The 20645-nt window shown below is 32.5% G+C and overlaps 1 protein-coding gene across 1 annotated transcript; it reads right to left on the reverse strand.

Moving 5' to 3' along the window:
- Positions 1–15202: 15202 nt before the first annotated feature.
- LOC134699297 (uncharacterized) lies at positions 15203–18149 on the reverse strand. The gene is made up of 4 exons (XM_063560905.1): positions 17082–18149; positions 16386–16469; positions 15924–16037; positions 15203–15491 (listed from the first exon to the last, which is right to left on the reverse strand). Exons 1-4 carry the CDS (start codon positions 18118–18120, stop codon positions 15307–15309), a joined length of 1422 nt encoding a protein of 473 aa, XP_063416975.1. The 5' UTR covers positions 18121–18149; the 3' UTR covers positions 15203–15306.
- Between the last annotated feature and the right edge of the window lie 2496 nt (positions 18150–20645).

Genomic DNA, 20645 nt, shown 5'->3' on the forward strand with positions numbered 1-20645 from the left:
ATCAGAAAACGGTTTGGACAATCATAAATAATCGGAAAAAGAAATCAAGCGCTTGTTGTGCGTTAGTGAAAGATGGTGTGACTTATACCGATCCTAAAAAGATCAACGATATCTGGCTAACTCATTTCCAAAACGTATTTTCTCCGTCGACATATACCGACCCGAAGCGTGAAACTGAAATTACCGAAAAAGTGTCATCTATTCGCAAAATTGTCAACCGAGATCAGAAGAACATTACATTTAAATTATCAGATGTCAATGAAATTTGTTCAAAACTAAAGAACAACAAAGCGTGTGGCCACGACGGCTTGTTTTATGACCACAAACGGCATGGCGGTAAATTACTTATAAAACACTTACATCACCTCTTCAACTTGTGTATCAAATGTGCGTACATTCCGAACGACTGGAGAAAGAGTATGATAATACTTCTTTATAAAGGTGGAAACAAGCCAAAAACAGATACAAACTCATACAGAGGCATCTCGTTAGTGCCGAGTGTCACAAAGATCTTCGAGAAGATGGTCGACTTGCTACTTACCTTATTGCGTACTGACTTCCCGAATGTCCAACAGGTAGCTTACCAAAAACTCTTGTCTAGTTTAAACGCTTCATTCAATCTTAATGAAGTAACTATTCATCATATAAAAAAGAACGGAACAGTTATAGTTGTTTTATTAGACAGCACTAAAGCATTTGACACAGTACCTCCTGATGGATTACGTATTAAACTCTTTGAATATGGTGCGACCGGAAAATTATGGCTACTATTAGATAACATGTACACAGATTTATCAAGTGCTATTCTGTCTGGTGGAAAACTTTCGAAATGGTTTAAACTAAACCGTGGTGTGCGCCAAGGTAGTACGTTGTCTGCAAAGTTATATCTGATCTTTATTAACGATTTGATTAATGAACTTGAATCTAACAACAAAGGAGCATTCTTATATGACATTAATAGTAGTTCTCCCGTCCAGGCAGATGACATTTCTCTCATTGCCACAAATCACGAATCCGTTCAGAAAATGGTATCAATTTGTGAACAATACAGCGAATCATGGAGCTTCTCCTTTTCACCCACGAAAAGCAAACTGCTTCAACTCGGCAAAAAACTAACAGGTCCAGATATATTCTTATACAACGAACCTATTCTATCAGTTAAAAGTGCAACACATGTTGGCATTTCACTAGACACTTCAATGAAAACAATGGATCGTACACTGAAAGCGTGTCGAACATTAAGAGCAACCACTGCGTCTGTGATTCGCTCTGGTATTCACCCTGCTGTTCTCAACCCTATAGTATGTGCAAAGATTATTCGCCAAGTATGCTACCCAAAAGCTCTTTACGGATGCGAGATCTGGGGCAAGCTGTCTAAAACAGAAACACTTATGTTAGAACGGACGCATCACTATGTTTGCAAGTTCATTCAAGGATTACCTAGACGGACAAGAACTGATATGTGCCTTTCTCTCATTGGTTGGTTAAACCTAGACAGTTTTATTAATGAACGAAAGTTACTGTACTTCGGACGAATTTGTAATTCACCACAAAGAGCGATTTCATTTCGTATTCTCGTACGTAAACTTTTTGAACTCAAGTACTTCAATCAAGAGTACACTAACTGTGCATCGGATTTTTCAAAGGACTGTGTGGATATACTTTACAAATACCATTTATCAGACTATTTAACAAAGTTTATGGATAGCGGAAATTTTCCGTCCCAGCGTATATGGAAGCGAATAGTTCACAGATCTATTTTTGAATATGAACTTAACGAATGGCAACAACGTATAAATATAGATAGTGACTTTAACATTTTCAAGAAGATACATAAAGTATTTCAGCCTCATCCTGCATGGACAGTTGCATTAGACTTTCCGTACTTGCGTAAACAGGCAAATTACATAGTATCCCTTTGTTGTTTGGTCCACAATACAAACAGTGATAGTATTTTATGCGATAAATGTGGTAAACTTTTCACCGACCCGTGTATTCACGCAATTTCGTCTTGTGACTATTTATCCGACATTCGGGATGAATTCTGGTGCGAGCTTCTATGCTTAAATCCAATAACTTTCAGTGCCTTTCTTGGATCCTTAAATGACGAAGATTTCTGTTACATTTTGCTCTCATGCGAAACCGAATTTGAACTAGACTGTGAGCAGAAAAAACGTTTTCAATTTTTATGTGTCAAATATGTTTACAGATTTTGCAAAACATTTTCGCATTCCTAATTGACAATATGAATTAAGTTCAAAGTTTTGTGTGTGTTTTTTTTGTTTTTTTTTTTTTTTCCCTTCTCAATCCGAATTTACAATGTGAATTAGTTTGAAAGTAGTTTCAATTATTATTATTACTATTTTTTATTTTTTATTTATGTATTTATTTTTTTTTATTTTTTTTTCGATTCAAATTTGTATATATTGTGTTATGCTATAATATTGTATTGATATCACTATCTCTCCTTAGGGAGGCTAATAAAGATATATATATATTTTGATATGTGCGTCACTGATAAGTCTTATGAAGACGAAACGCGCGTCTGGCGTACTAAGTTATAATCCTGGTACCTTTGATAACTATAAACAGAAATTAACGAGCTTACAGACCTAAAACAAGAACAGACTGATAAATAAACGCACGTTTTAACAAACAGACCACGTCAGATGAGTTACATACTGCGTAGGGTATAATTTTCTGAGTACAAATAGATACAACTCTTTGAAAGTTAGACCAGATCATCCTTCTCGTACAGATCGATCTAAAGTAAATGTATATGTATAAGGAGAATATTATTTTGAAGTTTTGATTGAAACATACTTTCGGAAATTAATTTTTGTGATATGTTATCAATTACTATGGCTTGTTCTTTACTGGGGTAATTTTAGGACAAAGATTAACTTTTTTATAGGTAAAAAAGTTTGACTGCGGATCGGGAGAAGATCTGTAATGTTGATATGTCCATTCCTCGTTTAACATCTGCATATTTTATGCGTTTCTGTCTATTATCATGACTGCATGCCAACCAAATAATAACACCATAAAAAAAAACAGGAACGAAAGATACCAGAGGGACAGTCAAACTCACAGATCGAAAATAAACTGACAACGTCATGGCTTAAAATTAAAAGACAAACAGACAAATAATAGTACAGAATACACAACATTAAAAATCAAAGAATGAGCAACACGAACCCCACCAAAAACTTGGGTTAATCGCAGATGCTCCGGAAGAGTAAGCAGATCCTGTTTCACATGTGGCACCCGTCGTGTTGCTTATATCATTACAAATCCGGAAAATAGTCTAATTCGGTAGGTCACAATCGTCAAAAGGTGAGGTCTTTATATTTAATTACGACATAAGGAACATATCCGAAATCATCTGTGAAACAGTTATTCCATAACGTTTTACAATTACCGCTCCTGTTATGTTTGTTCGTCAATATCCTGGTCATCTCTAATATGTATTCACCATGGGCTACAAATGGGGCGTCGTATTATACCTTCTTATTTCTAAGGGCATCCAGCGTCAATCTATTTTGGTGAGGTTCTTTTTACTCAGTCTTTAGATTTTTATGGTGTATTTTAGGGACTGTATTTTTTCGGTTTCTCTTTTTACAATTTTTTACTTTTACAGTTCAATATCCTTATCTCTTGTATTGTCCATCGCATTGATACGATTTAAAAAAAATGGTACTTAATATTTTGATATTAATTTTTTTTCATTCTGATATTTTATATTTTAATTCCGAACTGCAGCGACATTATTATTCTCAATAATTGAACCAATCATATATAATATAAATCAAATCAATTGCGATAGACCTGGCCACGGAACAGTCTTTCGTGGCAATAAGAAAACATTGGAACGAAAAGAAATGATAAGTGTGTTAATTTATTTTATTCTATTTTATTTACACATCTTATTTATTGAAATTCTAAGGATGTTCAGCACCAGGAATAGACTATTTTATCTGTATTTATTATCGTTAGTTTTTTCTTTGTATCATTTACAAATACATATTAGATGTACTTCATTTGTAAAAGATTATCTGGAATCAAAGCGAAAGATACCAAAAGGTCATTCCATTCGTAAGTCAAAAATCAACTGACAATTTCATGGCTCTAAAAGAAAACAGCAAGTAACAGCACACATAACTCAAGATAGAAACTAAAGACTAAGCAGTTCCTGCACCACATTAGACAGCCATTATCTACGTTCTCGTTGATAAGTCGAATTCGGTAGCTCAAATTCGATGAAAAGAAGTAGTTATTGTTACATGTGTATAAACTTATTATATTAATCTATAGATAAGATATTTAAATCTCATATCAGTAAAATACTTAGTATACATGAAATACTTATGTTTGGTTTCAGAATTATCATATGAAAGTCTTAATTTGAAAGACGAATCTTTAAGTTAATAAAAATAATTAAAATTATACATTACCACAAGATATTAATATATTAAATAATCCTAAAACATATGTGTACAGCATGTTCACTTGGTACCTTCACTTTATATTCTAAACATGTTTTAAAATGAATTAACAAAATCAATGTTTCATTTTGACATTCAGTTACTTGAAATGATAAATTGCCTATGACGAAATTTATGGAAGACAGAGATTTTAATGAAAAAAATAGGAATTTCTTTTTAATTTTCCAATTGAATGAACTTTATGAATAAGTAATCATTGTTTTTGTTTATAATTGATTTCCTATAAGCAAAATATTTCAGTTCACAAAACAAACATGTTAACCTTGAAGAGGAGAGAGAACAAATATTTGAAGCTGTCTTTTAAACAAAAAAAAACATCATTATTTGAATGTAGGTGTTAAACGCTACTTTCAGTCCTTTGGTTATATCGTTTTTGTGTTTATTTTAATTGTCGGAAAATCCGTACAGCTGGGAGAGAACAACTCATCTTCGGGAGGATAACTGACAATCCTTCTCAAGTAAGATTAGGGTCAAACTCACGCGCAATGTATGGTGTTTGGAGACATGATATAAACATAATTTAAACTCTGTAGCGTTCGAATTTCTTTGATTTAGATTTTCTATTCTGCTTTTTGTAGACTGCTGTATGCCCTCCTGTGGTTCATCTTTTTACTATTCATCTGTTGTCAGTTTAGTTTTTCATTTCGTTGTCATGAGGTTCAAACTTATTTTACACAAGGCGCCTGTGACTATCTCGACGACGTGACATTATTTGATGTAAAATTATTCTGATAGATCCATTAACTTAAGTGTCTAAGACTCCATTCACAATTTATTTCTCATCAATCTAATTTGAATCGTTCTAAATTAAAACCAGTTATCGTTCATATTATCTCTAATCAAAACGATCTATATCGGTCTAATCTGAACCAGTTCACACTTCAATTAAAAACACAAATCGATTTGACATTGTTACCATTAAAACAATAAATATTGCGTATAATTAGAACTAACTTATCAAATGTTTGTGTTAAACACTGATACACACACTTGAAAAAACAATTGGATCATGCTATTGTTTCTCTTGAAAAACAAGTTAAAATTTTGATACTGGTGTTTTTGCAATTTTCTCTAAATTTGAAAAAAGACTGTAAGCAACGTAGTTACAACACGACAAAATTCTATGTGTTCCTTAGTCAAAGAAAAAAAATAACATGAGAACAGAAGACAAAGATGTCGCAAATATATGCTACGTAGACGACAACATGTTTTCAGTTTGTTCACGTGCATGTATACAAGGATCTGTTAACAGAGAAATAAGGGTTAAACAACAAAACACTGATATAGTTTTGCCGCTATACATGCGCATACATTATTTTTGATTCAGCCGTACTAGTTTAAACCAATATCTGCGTTCACATTTAAAGTAAGATCGGTTTAAGCGGGATAGCACATCCTCATTTTTACAGAAATGTTGTTAACCGTGCCCGGAAATTTAGAAATGATCCATGTAAACTTGTTGCTCCTTTAAATAAACTTATTCTTAAAGGTTACCTATTCAACACTGTAATAAGATCATTGAACATTGTTTTTATTGGTATAAATATTGACTTTGTTATCAGTAGATTAAAAGCTAACTTAACATTACTAGTTTGTTATATACATATACATTTTCATGGATCTACAATCTGTCGATACCTGTAACTTGGCATTGCACATGGTCATGTTTTTCTCTGGCTGTTTATGACGTCTTAACACTAAATCCGTTGTATGTTGGATGTGTACGGATTGATTGCTTAGTCTTAGAGGCATGATTTTTTTTTATTAGTTGTTAATGATTTTGAACTAGCTGTCAGATAACTACGAGTACTCTCAGATCTGTTCATTGTGTCTTTTTGTGTCGAGATGTATAAGTACCCGGCCACGTCCACTTTTATTTTTTGTCTATCTGATGAGTTAAGCATTTTTCAACTGATGGTTATAGTTCGTTCTTATGTGTTACTGTTATACCACTGTCCCAGGTTTTCTCGTTTGAATTGTTTTACATTGTCTTATCGGGGCCTTTTATAGCTAACTATATGTGGTATGGGCTTTGCTCATTTTTGAAGGCCGTACGGTGACCTATAATTGTTAATGTTTGTGTCATTTTGGTCTTTTGTGGATAGTTGTCTCATTGGCAATCATACCTCATCTTCTTTTTTATATTTACTTTAGATCGATTAAAACTAAACTACCTCTTCTGCTGTTTTAGTTTAGACCGATTGAAGATCGATTCAAAGTGTTAACATTAGCTCTGAAATCGATCTAAAGTGAACCGATCTAGTTAAAACCGATCTACATGTGCTAGTGTGAACGGGGTCTTAATTGCTTACATGTCTTATGAAGAACTTTGCTTTTATTTTATTTATTGTTATTCTCTGATTATTTCGAGTTGGAAACTGACCCGGTAGAGATCACCAAACCACATTTTCGAAATAGCAAATAGGTAGAAAAAATATGTCACTTGTGCTAATGTTCGATCTCATTATATTACTTGACACTATCTCGACAACGTGATATGTTTTTGTGAAGTCATTAAATTGAATCTGAAACTGAAACTTTCAGTATCTTCCACGGTAACAGATCTTAAGAAGAACATTTCTATCATTTATTGGGTTTTTTTTCATTCTCAGACTATTTCAAGTTGGAACCTAACCCGGTAGAAATTTTTCAAAACCATTATTTCAAAATAGCAACATGGTTTTAAAACAAAGTCGCATATGCTTATCATCGGTCGCATTCTATTGTGTTTAAATGTGCGATACGTAATCATGAGTATTTTAAATTACTTGCATAATTTATGTGAAAAGAAAAGCAAACTTGATCTAAGTTCAATTTTCCCTGAGAATATTGGAATCTCCGTTTCTTAGTAATTTTTGAAATTATCGACAAAGAATTTTAAATAAGGACGTCATAAATCATATCTGTGCACAATCACTGACTTCTGATAAGCTTACAATACCCTTTGAGTAGAAGTGTTATCGATCGTATGTTAGTATAATTAAATAACCCTTTATCATTTTGGTGCAACAAGAGAGCGTCAGTCTTAAATCAGGTAAAAGAGAACATTGTCTACGGCATGTCTGGTTTGTGAATCAGTTGTCAAAACAGTGTAAAAGAGATACAATGTTTAACCGATGAACAGATACACTGCAATTTTGACTTGTTTGAATGAGTACAACAGTTTTAATAACTTGCCTTTTCAGAATCTAAAGAATCATGGGTTTTTCATTGTTCGTACACCAAAATAAAAAGTAACGTCACGTCACTGGTCGAATTTCCATTGTGTCTGACATTTTTAACCAATCACGACGTTTTGGTGTGCAATTTTGAAAATAATACCCAGGATGCATTAGATTCTGAACCGGCGAATAGAGCATACGTTGCGACTCCGTCAGTATCTTTCGACGTTTTTGTTTTTATATCAAGAGGGTTAAATCCAGTAAAAAATGTCATAAATAAAGTTCTTACCTTATTTACCTTAAGATATCAGTGGTTTTGATATATCAATCATTCACTGATAAATGTAGCCCCATTTTTTGCAAAACTTACAACAAAGGTTCATGCTGCATTTTGGGCATTTACTCACCTATCTTACAAACACTGTAGATTCGCAATTAATTCCTTTATTGACCCCTATTTATTTTCAACCCTGTAATAACATTTTAGTATTCAGCAATCATTTTTTTTTTGTAAAGCTCCACCTATCAAAATTAAATAGAGAACGGACATGGGGAATGTGTCAAAGAGACAACAACCCCACCATAGAGCAGACAACAGCCGAAGGTCACCAATCGGTCTTCAATGCAGCGAGAAATTCCAGCTACCCGAGGCGTCCTTCAGCTGGCCCTACACAAATATGTATACTAGTTCAGTGATAATGGACGTCATACTCAACTCCGAATTGTACACAAGAAACTAAAATTAAAAATAATACAAGACTAACCAAAACATTTGTTACGAGCATTTTCTACCTATCAAAAGATTACAGAACTTCAGTTTTATACATAAAGTCGTACTCTACATAATTTAGCATTTTGGTACAACAACTTTTCGAATATGAAAGATTATGCAAAACAACTAATTTTGATAGCTGAAGATTAAACATAGTTACCAAAGGTACCTGGATTATGATTTAATACGCCATACGCATCGGTGACGCTTAACTCAAAATAGTTATAAAACCAAACAAGTTCAAAGTTGAAAAGCATTGAGGACCCAAAATTCCAAAAAGTTGTGCCAAATACGGCTAAGGTTATTTATGCCTCATGTGAGAAAATCCTTAGTATTTCGAAAAAAATCATACTTTTGTAAACAGGAAATTTATAAAATGACCACATAATAAATATTCATGTCAACACTGAAGTGCTGTCTACTGAGCCGGTGATACCCTTGGACAGGAAACGTCCACAAACATATATTCAGCATCGACCCATGGGTGTTAATAGCTATCAAAGGTACATGGATTATTATTTAATACGCCAGACGTGCTTATCGTCTACATAAGACTCATCAGTGACGCTCAAATAAAATAGTTACATAGTCATCATCGTGGGATTATTTGATCATCAAGAATGTGTTATTCATGTATAATGGGTTGTTTTCAGTATCACCCTCCCCATTTTCATAGCTATACATGCTATTGGTTGAGACATTATTTGGATGTTTTTTTTAATTTTTTGTAGAACAAACTTAGTGATTAAATTTTCCAAACAAATAATGACACAATAGACATTCAACTTTTATTTGATGATTTGTGGTAAATTTATTTCAAAAGTTTGAGAAAAGGTATCACACATAGGGTTTGAAATTCTAATTTGGACCAAATATTGTGGGAGATGAGACATTTTCATGCCCCTTTTTGCAATATTTGAAAATATATAAATGCTGAAAATTGCTATAGGTACACAAAAAAGAACTCATATTTCACCATTTTAAATATTTTGTGAATCAAATATATGGAAGATACTGATTTCAAACATATGAACATTTACATGACGTATGACACTTACATCGGGCGTAATGTATTAGAAATTCATGAAAAGGAAATAAATGACACAAAGTATTTCCCTATAGTGGAGAGTCACATAAATCATTTAATGTAGTTCAGTGGTAAACCGCCATTTTGCACAGTAAATAATCGATCTTGTTCTTTTCCCAAATATGTTTATTGGTTACACTATTATTTATATAAAGAAAACTTAATCATTCATAGTTTTATCGAAAATGTTTTAACAAATACCAAATATTTGAGCTTTTAGAATTAATTTTTGAAATAAGGAATTTAAGGGGAGTAAAAAAAAATGTATACTGGACATATAAAGAAATTTTCTTTTTTTAATTGAAACAAGAACACAAGTTCGATGACACCATTTTTGTTATTATTTTCTTAAAAAATATTATAAATGAAGGCAACAGTAGTATACCGTCGTTCGAAAGTCATAAATCGATTGAATGAAAACAAATCTGGGTTACAAACTAAAACTGATGTAAACACAACAACTATAGAGGAAAAACACAAAACAACAGAAACGCTGAAAGCAATGAAACCTATCTTCTTATGTTTTATTTCAACTTTCTGTCTCATAGGGTTCTTTTTATGCACAAAAATGTTTTTTTCGTGACCAATCTAATATATCAAAAAAGAAGATATGATATGATTGCCAATGAGACTTCTATTCACAAAAGACCAGAAAAGATTAGTAGATATTGATTATTAGTGCTTTGACCTGTAACGAACTAGATTGAAGTATTGATAAAATCATGTGTTGAAAATAATCATATCATACTTTATATAAGATAATTATAAATTAAATATTCAAGCTCAAGTTAATCACTTGACATAATGAACGCATAATCATCTTTGCTAATTATTTGTATACTTCATTCAAAATGTTTCATTACAGAGATATTCAAATGCTTCATATGTTTTGGAATAGATATTGAAATAGTATGATGAACCTCTATTCAACTATTCATAGAGAAGGTCACCAGTACATCAATTCTAAGTTTTATGAAATTGCGATAACATAATAGATTTGATTTCTTTCAGACAATGTAAATTATTAAAACTAATTTATATACTAGTAATAGATCTAATAAATCATATATTTTTCATCATATAATCTATTATATCATATACTTGTATAAAATATTACTAAAATTTTACAGTTCAATAACATTTAAAAATATCAAAAGGCTATGAAAGGATTACTAGGTTTATTGACCAGATTCTTAAGAATTTCCATAGCGGGCTGATAAAGGTATCTTTATTGACTGCTTCCGGAATGTTATCACATGCCTTTCCGTTAATTTCCGTGACGTTTATCGCATGCAACTTCGTGCATTTCCGGAAATTTGATTGAAAACTACAACAGTACGCGGAAAACGGCATGTGATAAGACTTTTCCCAAAATAGTTGAGGAGCAAAAATGAATTAAGTTTAATATGTTTTAAAAGACATAAATCAGGTGACAATATTATTGAAGAACATGATAACTGTTGTGACAAAACAAATAAAATGCTTGCTATATGAATTTAACAATTAAAGTAAAGAATTTGTTTTGGTTGTCTGTAAATATTTTCTGAAAGTGCAAAGACAAACAAAATTGAATATTTTAAGAGTTCTTCTCTGTATATCTTCTGCTGAAGTATATGATAAAAAGATAATTACATGTCATTTTTCATATCATACCCTTTATCGGCCCTCGTTCATGATATCAGCCCTCGAGCCTGCGGCTCTTGGGCTGATATCACAACCTTGGGCCGATAAAGGGTTTGATATGAAAAATGCCATGTAATAATCTATACGTAACATGCTATGTGAATCCTGTGTTTATTGGACAGTTTTATTTTTTTGATAATCATCATAGGTTCCGCAACATTAGCCAACATGATTGATCAACAACTGCGTCTTGTAATCAATTGGCTGGAATATGATATTGTTATAGGACTAAATTCCAGGGCAGTGGTCGGGCCATTTGACGACAGACGTAAAGGTGACCGGAGACAGAGGGGATAGTGGACAAGTGACTGACTCCTATCCTTGGAAAGTATTAGCCCCTTCATGACTGAATTGTGTGCAGATAATTCAATAACATTCAAGCACTTTGTAAGAGTAGTCCCAAATAATCAAGAACTGCTTCATGGCGTTGGTCCGAGAATAACGAAGAACAACACATGGTACAGAGGAACAGACAAATATTTTATTGAACAAAACAAAACAAAAATCTACGATTCACTGCCTTAAAAACAAACTGATAAATTCCAAGCTAAAGTATAGACATGATTAACGGTTTTTTTTAGAAAATGTGTTCTGTTTCAGACCTTTCTCATTCGTACAAACCCTTAAGCCCCTGTCAAAATGTCACGTTTTACAACGTTTGAAAATGGTACGTTTCAACTACGTTTTGAATAAAAATGTCCCGTTATTTTGCAAGCTATGTTTTACTAGGTATGTACCACGTTGCTATCACGTTTTCCTACGTATTATTACGTGAAGACCCACGTTTTCACCAAGCATTGATACGTTTCGCTACGTAAGTTTTGTTACGCTAAGCTTTGATACATATTTACTAGGTCTCCACTTCGTTTAAATTTTGGCTACGTTTGTTGTTGAATTTCAGTTGTGAAAAAGGGGTCAATACGTTTTTTACGTTTCTACTGCTTTTCGATACCTTTTGTTATGTATACTCCCTTTTCGCTACGCTTTCAAACGTAGTAAAATGTGGCTCTTGAAACGTGACAGTGTGACTAAGGCTTTAATAACCCTTACTTAGAACGTAGCGTTGCGAACTAAACCGTGCCACTTCCGAATTGAATTGTGTCCCACCGTAAGAACCCGTTTCGCTCATGACCCTTGTCCTAAATTATCCGGGGTAGAACGTAACACCACGTAGTCCATGCGTAGTGCATCCGTATCGGATCCGTATCGCACTACAGAAAGAAACTGCATTTCCGGGATCATTCGTGAGAATTAGTCCGTAGTGAATTAGGCGAGGTGACCCGTTAAAATGTGATCTAGCCATTAGATCTACACATAATGGCATATGATCATCGATGATTTCTGGGACTCTTATACTATATTAGTTTTAAAGTGCCAGATGGTTTCGACCTCAGAGTAAAGGTAAATAAAAAAAATCATTAAAACTTTGGAAAGGCTATTTGTCCAAGATCTCAGTGTCAGATTGGTATTTTTTCAGGAAAGAACTAACTTCGAATATTTTTTTGTTGACACAGATGATAACATTAAGAATGAAAATGGAGAATGTGTCAAAGCGACAACAACCCGTCCATAGAGCAGACAACAGCTAAAAGCCACCCGTGTTCTATACTGTACGATATTAAGATTATACATTACCACAAGACGTTAATATATACAATAATCCAACAACATCTCTTGACATCATGGCAACCTAGTGTAGTCACTATATAGCTTAAAAACAATCAACAGAAATGAACAAACTGAAGTTTCTGTATTGCTCATACAGTCTCGTCATACGGTTTCCATAGGTTGTTTGTGTAGTAGAAGAGAAATAGTTTAATACGTATATAAAAATGTCCTTTAGTTTTCTATTTTTTCTATGTTTGATCAATACGCAATTATCCAGTGATAATTGTTATTTTGTTCTTTGTCATAATCAGATATTTATATGAATTTTTTAACAAGTTTGGAATACAAAATTTAATGGGTTTTTTTTGGGGTTTTTTTCATCGTATAATATCTTCTGATAAGTTTTATTAAAGAAAATACATATTTGGAATTTAAATCAAAGTATTTAAACTAAAGCAATATTACATCAGAAACCAGTTGTTTTTTTGTAGATATAACTATAACTATGCATCCTCTTTGTTCATAATATTATCACCTGCGGAAAACGTTAGGATGAACAAACAAATTCAATATTAATGTGATTCATTTATTTTCGTTGGTACCAATTTTCGGGGATTGCGGAAAACTTGCCTTTTTGTGGTTTTGTAATTTTGTGGTTTTGCAAAAGTCGAAATACAACTATAGAAAATTTGTAATTCGTTGCACTAATATTCGTGGTTCACTGGTACCCACGAAAACCACAAAAAAAATGTATCTTACGAAAAATAACCTTATTGTTTAAAAGTATAGGATCTTGATCTTGATGCGTAGCTAAAGTACTTAAACATTAGGGATTAAAATGACTAAAGTTTTAATGGGTTTCTATATCACAGAGAAAGTATTAGAGTAGTATAGAAACCCATTAGAATTTTAGTCATTCAGATCCCTCGGGTTTTTTTACCATTATTAGTGTATTTGAAATCAACAATTGATAGATATATTATTATATAATTACAAGACCATTTATCGACTATTATACGATATAATTACTAGACCATTAATCGACTATTATACGATGTAATTACTACACAATTAATCGACTATTATACGATGTAATTACTAGACCATTAATCGACTATTGTACGATGAAGTTACAAGAGCATTAATCGACAATTATACGTTGTAATTACTAGACCATTAATCGAGTATTATACAATGTTATTACTAGACCATTAATCGACTATTCTACGATGTAATTACTAGATCACTAATCGCTTATTCTACGATGTAGTTACTAGACCATTCATCGACTATTACACGATATAATTACTAGACCATTAATCGACTAGTATACGATGTAATTACTAGACCATTAATCGACTATTATACCATTATTTAACTATTGTACGATGTAGTTACAGGAGCATTAATTGACAATTATACGATGTAATAACTAGACCGTTAATCGACTATTATACAATGTTATTACTAGACCATTAATCGACTATTCTACGATGTTATTACTAAACCCTTAATCGACTATTCTACAATGTAATTAATAGACCATTAATCGACTATTACACGATATAATTACTAGACCATTAATCGACTATTATACGATGTAATAACTAAACCATTAATCGGCTACTATACGATATAATTTCTAGACCATTAATCGACTGTAATACGATGTAATTACTAGAGCATTAATCGACTATTTATATAATAATGTTGTGTTTAACATTGACTATGCGAAAATAGTAGCCAGGGTGAGAGACAATAGTGCACGACCCGAAGGGGAGTGCACTATTGTCTCAAACCCTGGCTACTATTTTCCATAGTCAATGTTAAACACAACATTAATATCATTATTATACTGACTGTGTACTATTTTGAATAGTGAGAATAGTGTATTTCAATGTAAAAAATTGCCTTTTATGTAATCTTATCAACATATATTTGCTCTCTTAAAAAGACTTTGACTTTGTCTTTATAGCTGCAAGAAAGATTATCAAAGGGATTGATTCAATAGTATGTTTGAGGTGAAATGATTGATTTTAACTCTGTATCTGAATATAAATCATTACTGACATACAATAGAATACTGGTTGGCCTGGTGGTTAAACTTGCTATAAGGTTCCAGCGGTTTGCTCATTGTTGAAAGCTTAAACTCATGTTCACTTCAAGATGAAGAAGTACAATTAAAGCATTATGTCCTAGATTTGTCTCTGTATTATTTTGGATTTTTCCCAAGAAGGTGTACTCCAAACATCTTCCATATCATTTATAAACCTTCTTCACAGTACTCTATAACTTTAAAAAAAACAAGTAATAGTAACAGTAAATGTCATTTATTACAATTTATCTGTAACAAATGACTATTTTGGTTTTAATAGCAGTAAACATATGTTAACACATATAAAATAAAGTTTTAACAGAAACTAAGTCTCTTAAATGTCCTTATAACTCAAATAATATCTACTACAATGTATTTTCCATCATTGTTCAAATTCAATTATTGTAATAGTTGATATTAACAGTACAATTTGAAATATTCATCAATGGCATCATCTTCATTTGCTTTGGGGCACTAATTTGGTGGTCAGAATTCTCGACTGATTGACAATAGTCCACCAAAACATCATCAGGTAGTCCCAAAAAGTCAATGATATCTGGATCATATGGTGCAGTTTCAACTGAAATAATTTAAATAAAATCAGCTTTTGAGTGTGAACAAAGTACCAATACTATTAGGTAACAAATTATTCTAGTTGAACATAACAAAGTTGCACAAATAGTTCTTGGCCATATTTACATATATAGCGGTACATTATTTGTACTATCAAAAACAAGTAAAAGCATACTTTCATTTTTAAAATGTATTGAAGAATGTTGAGACATAAATGTATTTACATGTGTTAAATATGCAATTAATTCACCTGAATGCCATTTTGTTCATGAACTCCATTATATGTAACTGGACATGTAGGAGAGTGACTTTAAGGAAGATCTCATTGTTGAAGACTATGTGACAAACCTTTTGTCATTTATTTCATGTTTTGACCCAAAATATATGTTGAATAGTTTATACTATTTCAATAGTACCTGAATACAAAAAGAAAACATACCTTGTCTCTTACTATTTCTAACAGCAGAAACAGTCTCTATTACTGGTAGAGGTATTGGCTGTTCATTCTCATCCGACGTGAAGGTAGAAACAGTCTTTTCCTGGGACAAGCTAACTGTAATAAAAAGAATTAAATTTGTTTTTACACTATCTTGCATGTAAAGAGAACTATTTATATATTATATAGACTACATGAACAAAATGACTTAGGAGCCATATGAACAGTTGTCTTATCAGTATCTTTAAACAGTACAACCCAAGTTTAGTGGCAAATATTAGAATACAATTATCGTTGTGATTTTATTGTGCTATAATATTTGAGGGGAGTCAATGCAACAATGTAGTGTGCTATATTTCATGGTACCGACAAGACGATAAATACATGCATTTCTCCTAGGTTATTTTTTCTTTGTATTTCTTGGATTATTTTGTTTAATTTGATAGTTTACATGATTATACTTACTAGTTACACTCCTACTTTCTGTCTGTTGTAATGTTCCATAGGTACATTTACTTAATGCATCAGACATACTCTTTTTCTTTTTATCTGAAATGTATTTATAAAAAAACAATGAAAGCATTTTATATATGAGTTCAGAAAATGATTGACAGACAGTAAAATTAATTTATAAACATGCACAATAAAATAAAGAAATGTACAAGTATAGTCATAAGAATAAAGAATATAATAATATCGTACTCAGTCATTTCACACATAAATAAAACCCAATACCTTTTTGAGATTTAACATAAAAATTTTAAACTCAATTATGATATTAAAAGCAGAAATATTCTTACAATATTGGTGTAATTCAATGCATATTTTTGTTATTATATGTACAAATGATGTACTGCATAAGATATATAGATATAATTTAATTTTGGATGGAACGTGTCTTCTGATTGGCTGACGTTATTTTGTTTTCAGCCCATAGACATAATATAGTCATGTCACCGTGACGTCATCAACCTTTTTTCATGGTTTTCTACGGTTTGAAATGAAATTTAGAATTAAATTATAAGAAATGACTGTAATATACCACATTTTTTATGTTATTTCTTCATAGATACAAAAAATATTACAGTCATTCCTTAAATAAATGTATTAAAATTTTAGCAATTGCACAATGAATATTAAATATTTGTGTATAGCATTTACCTGAAGTATCATAACAATAGCTTGATAAAGATGCCTCATTTCTGTGTCCACTGATAGTCTTGATGTGACGGGATTGGAAGCCACTATAGTCCAGCAAGGTTATGCATGTTGACCGGATACAGTGGATGGTGTATTCTCTAGATAATTTTGCGGACTTCGACAAATTCTTCATAAACACTTTTATGGTGTTCTGTCCAATTGGTTCATTTCTGGACCACATATCATCTTGTTCACTGAATGAATTCTTTGGATGCAAGAATAATCTATTGCTTGCATTATTGTGTTTCTTTAGATATTTAACAAAAGACTTAACAGGACATCTATCTGTGCCAGTAGCATACATCATTCCCCCTGAACCCTCTGGCTCATTTGTAGTACCTTGGTGGTTTTTTGTTAGTTCTGTTGTAAGTTTACGGACAAACATCTGCCCTTTTTGATCCGAGTCAACTTTAAATTCATCAACCTTCAATTGTGAGAGATTTTCCTGACCCCTTCTGCAGAAATATAAGATTGTCTCAAATATAGTTTTATTTAGGAGGCCCTGAGGAGTTGACGTGTTAAAAACTAGTGGGTGTTCATAAAGCATTCTCAAATCCTCTAGTGAGATAGCCTCATGGTGGGTGACAGTTCCTTTTCCCTCTTCTCCCGTTTTCCTGAGTAGGGAAGTAAAGTTGTCGTTTGCTCTGGTAAATTCGGGGTCGGTTATGATGTCAAAAAACCTGTCGTTCTCCTTCAGATATCTATTTATGCTCTGTCGTATGGCTAGAAGAGTATTTTTCTTGTAATATTCTTGACTTTTATTTCGGATGTTGGCATAAAAATCTTGCAATAAATTTGCGATTTCATCTTTTGTGGCTTCCAAAATGTCAATTTCCATACCTCTTTCAACAATGAAATCTGACAAAACTTTAACAGCAAAATGTGTTTGTTGACCAGTTTTCTTGGACTTAAAGTTCTCTTTTCTAAATGCTATAGGGTCGTCTTGACCAAACCGCGACATCTTGCTTGTTTTGTTTTTTGCAGACGACAGTATAGTCATTAAGCGACTTTAATTAGTGGTTTATAACATCGTTATTTATAGCGCACATATGATCAGGCTAATAAGCCCAGCCCACTTGTCTATCAATGCGACTGAGCTCCACCTTCTCTCGTGAAATCAAACAATGATTGACGTTAAAATCAATAGTCTACTGCAACAGCAAGACATACTATTTTCGCATAGTGCAGTTAACGCTATATATTTCTTTTAAAAACTATGCAAAAATAGAGTAATTTAACTATAGAAGGACATTCTTACAGAAAGTATAATAATATACGATGTTATAACTAGACCATTTATTGACTATTTTACGATGAAATTACTAGACCATTATTCGACTACTAGTGTTATACGATTTAATATAATCGTAGATACAAATTTCTTGTTTTGGGATACAATACTTCATATTTTGTGAAGAATCACACTGAATCTTCCAGAAAATATACTGAAGATGATATTATTAAAATGCTGGACTTTTTGATCGACAATATATTTGTTGAGTTTGGAGGATTTATATTTCAACAGACAGTCGGTATTCCAATGGGTACTAATTGTGCACCCCTGCTGGCTGATTTGTTTTTGTATTCGTATGAAGCAGAATTTATTCAGAACCTTCTAAAAGACAAAAAGAAAAAGCACCTTGCGAAATTCTTTAATTTTGCTTTGGATGTATTGATGATGTTTTATCGTTGAACAACCCATACTTCAGCCAATAATTACATCTCATATATCCCAGTGAACTTGAAATTAAGGATACTACTGATACTAGAAGGACTGCTTCATACCTTGATCTTTTCCTCAATATTGACGTAGATGGACGACTTCACACAAAAATCTATGATAAACGGGACGATTTCAACTTCCCAATTATCAATTTCCCATTTCTCAGCAGTAACGTACCCTCTGCCCCTTCGTATGGTGTTTACATATCACAATTGATACGTTATTCACGTGCATGTTCACACTATACGGACTTCATATACAGGAGTGTGCTCCTTACGCAGAAACTGCTCCAACAAAGTTATGAGGAGGACAGATTAAAATTGACACTCCGTAAATTTTATGGACACCATCACGAATTGGTTGATCCCTATGATGTCTCTTTAACCAAACTAGCTAAGGACATTTTTACCACATGGCAGATTGTGGTTTGTCATTATGTCGTCTAATCTTTTAATTACCATACGTGACTTATTCCCGATTGTGACCGTTTTGCTGAATGTGAATTCGCATTACTATAAGACGTGTATCTGTACTTGTGTATCCCAAATTCATGTATTTAGTTTACATGTTACATTTGTTATTCTCGTGGTGTTTTGTCTGATGATTGGTCTGTTTCTGTGTGTGTTGCGTTTCGGTGTTGTGTCGTTGTTCTCCTCTTATATTTAATGCGTTTCGCTCGGTTTTGGTTTGTTACCCCGATTTTGTTTTTTGTCCATGGATTTATGAGTTTTGAACAGCGGTATACTACTGTTGCCTTTATCTAATAACTAGACCATTATTCGACTATTATACGATGTTATTACTAAACCATTAATCGACTAGTATACGATGTTATTACTAGACTATTAATCTACTATTATACGATGTTATTTCTAGACCATTAATAAACTATTATACTGTTAATCGCCAGACAAAATAAACGAATGAACATCTTTGCTAATAATTTGTATAGTTCATTCAAAATGTTTCAAAACTGAGATACATGTATTCAAATGGTACATATGTTTTGGAATAGATATTGAAATAGTATGATTTACCTCAATTCAACTATTCACAGACCAAGGTCACCACCACTGTCCATTAGATGAACACATATGCTCATAGATGATTTCGACCTCAGAATAAATTTAATCAAAACAATTAAATAGTATTAAAACTTTAGAAAGGCAATTTGTCCAAGGTTACAGTATCAGATTGTCATTATACAGAAAGAATTAACTTCGAATATGTTTTGTTAAATCAGATGAACAGTCATATCTGTCCTTTGTGTCTTTTTTGTTTTTGTACTCTCAGTCGATCTAATAAGTTCTATCAACTGATTAATTAATTTGTTCATGTGTTGAATCGTTAAAACACTGTCCCATCTAAGGGAGAAAAGTGAATCGGAGTCAGTTAACATTTCCAACCCTGTTACACTATGAAAGTGTCTGTACCTTGTCAAGAATTCAGTGATTGTTGTTCTTTGCAGTATATCATATTTGGTTTCCGTTCATTTTTAATTAATATGGACGTTATATAATCTGTTTTAATTACTTAAAAATGTCATTTCGATGCCTTTAAAAATGACTTTGCGGTCTGGGCATTACTCATTGCATATGGTGACCTATTACCGCTAACTTCTACGTCCATGGTCTCTTGTGACGATTTCTCTCATTGACAATCATTGCACATCTTCTTTAAAAATCATAGCTTGCATATGATGTCTGGTAATGTTTGCTTTTTATAGTGATAACGTTGTTACATGAAAATAAGAGCGTAAGGTTTGGTTAAGTTTAGGACGACGATATAGCAGGGAAGGAGAT

The sequence above is a fragment of the Mytilus trossulus genome, unplaced genomic scaffold, assembly GCF_036588685.1.
Source record: "Mytilus trossulus isolate FHL-02 unplaced genomic scaffold, PNRI_Mtr1.1.1.hap1 h1tg000050l__unscaffolded, whole genome shotgun sequence".
Classification (NCBI taxonomy): Eukaryota; Metazoa; Mollusca; class Bivalvia; order Mytilida; family Mytilidae; genus Mytilus; species Mytilus trossulus.

Coding starts and splice junctions, on each gene's coding strand:
- LOC134699297 (XM_063560905.1), bottom strand. CDS start 18,120: ATGACTATACTGTCGTCTGCAAAAAACAAAACAAGCAAGATGTCGCGG. Junction 16,038..16,385: donor AGAAAGTAGGAGTGTAACTA/GTAAGTATAATC, acceptor TTTTTATTACAG/TTAGCTTGTCCCAGGAAAAG. Junction 15,492..15,923: donor TAGAAATAGTAAGAGACAAG/GTATGTTTTCTT, acceptor AAATTATTTCAG/TTGAAACTGCACCATATGAT.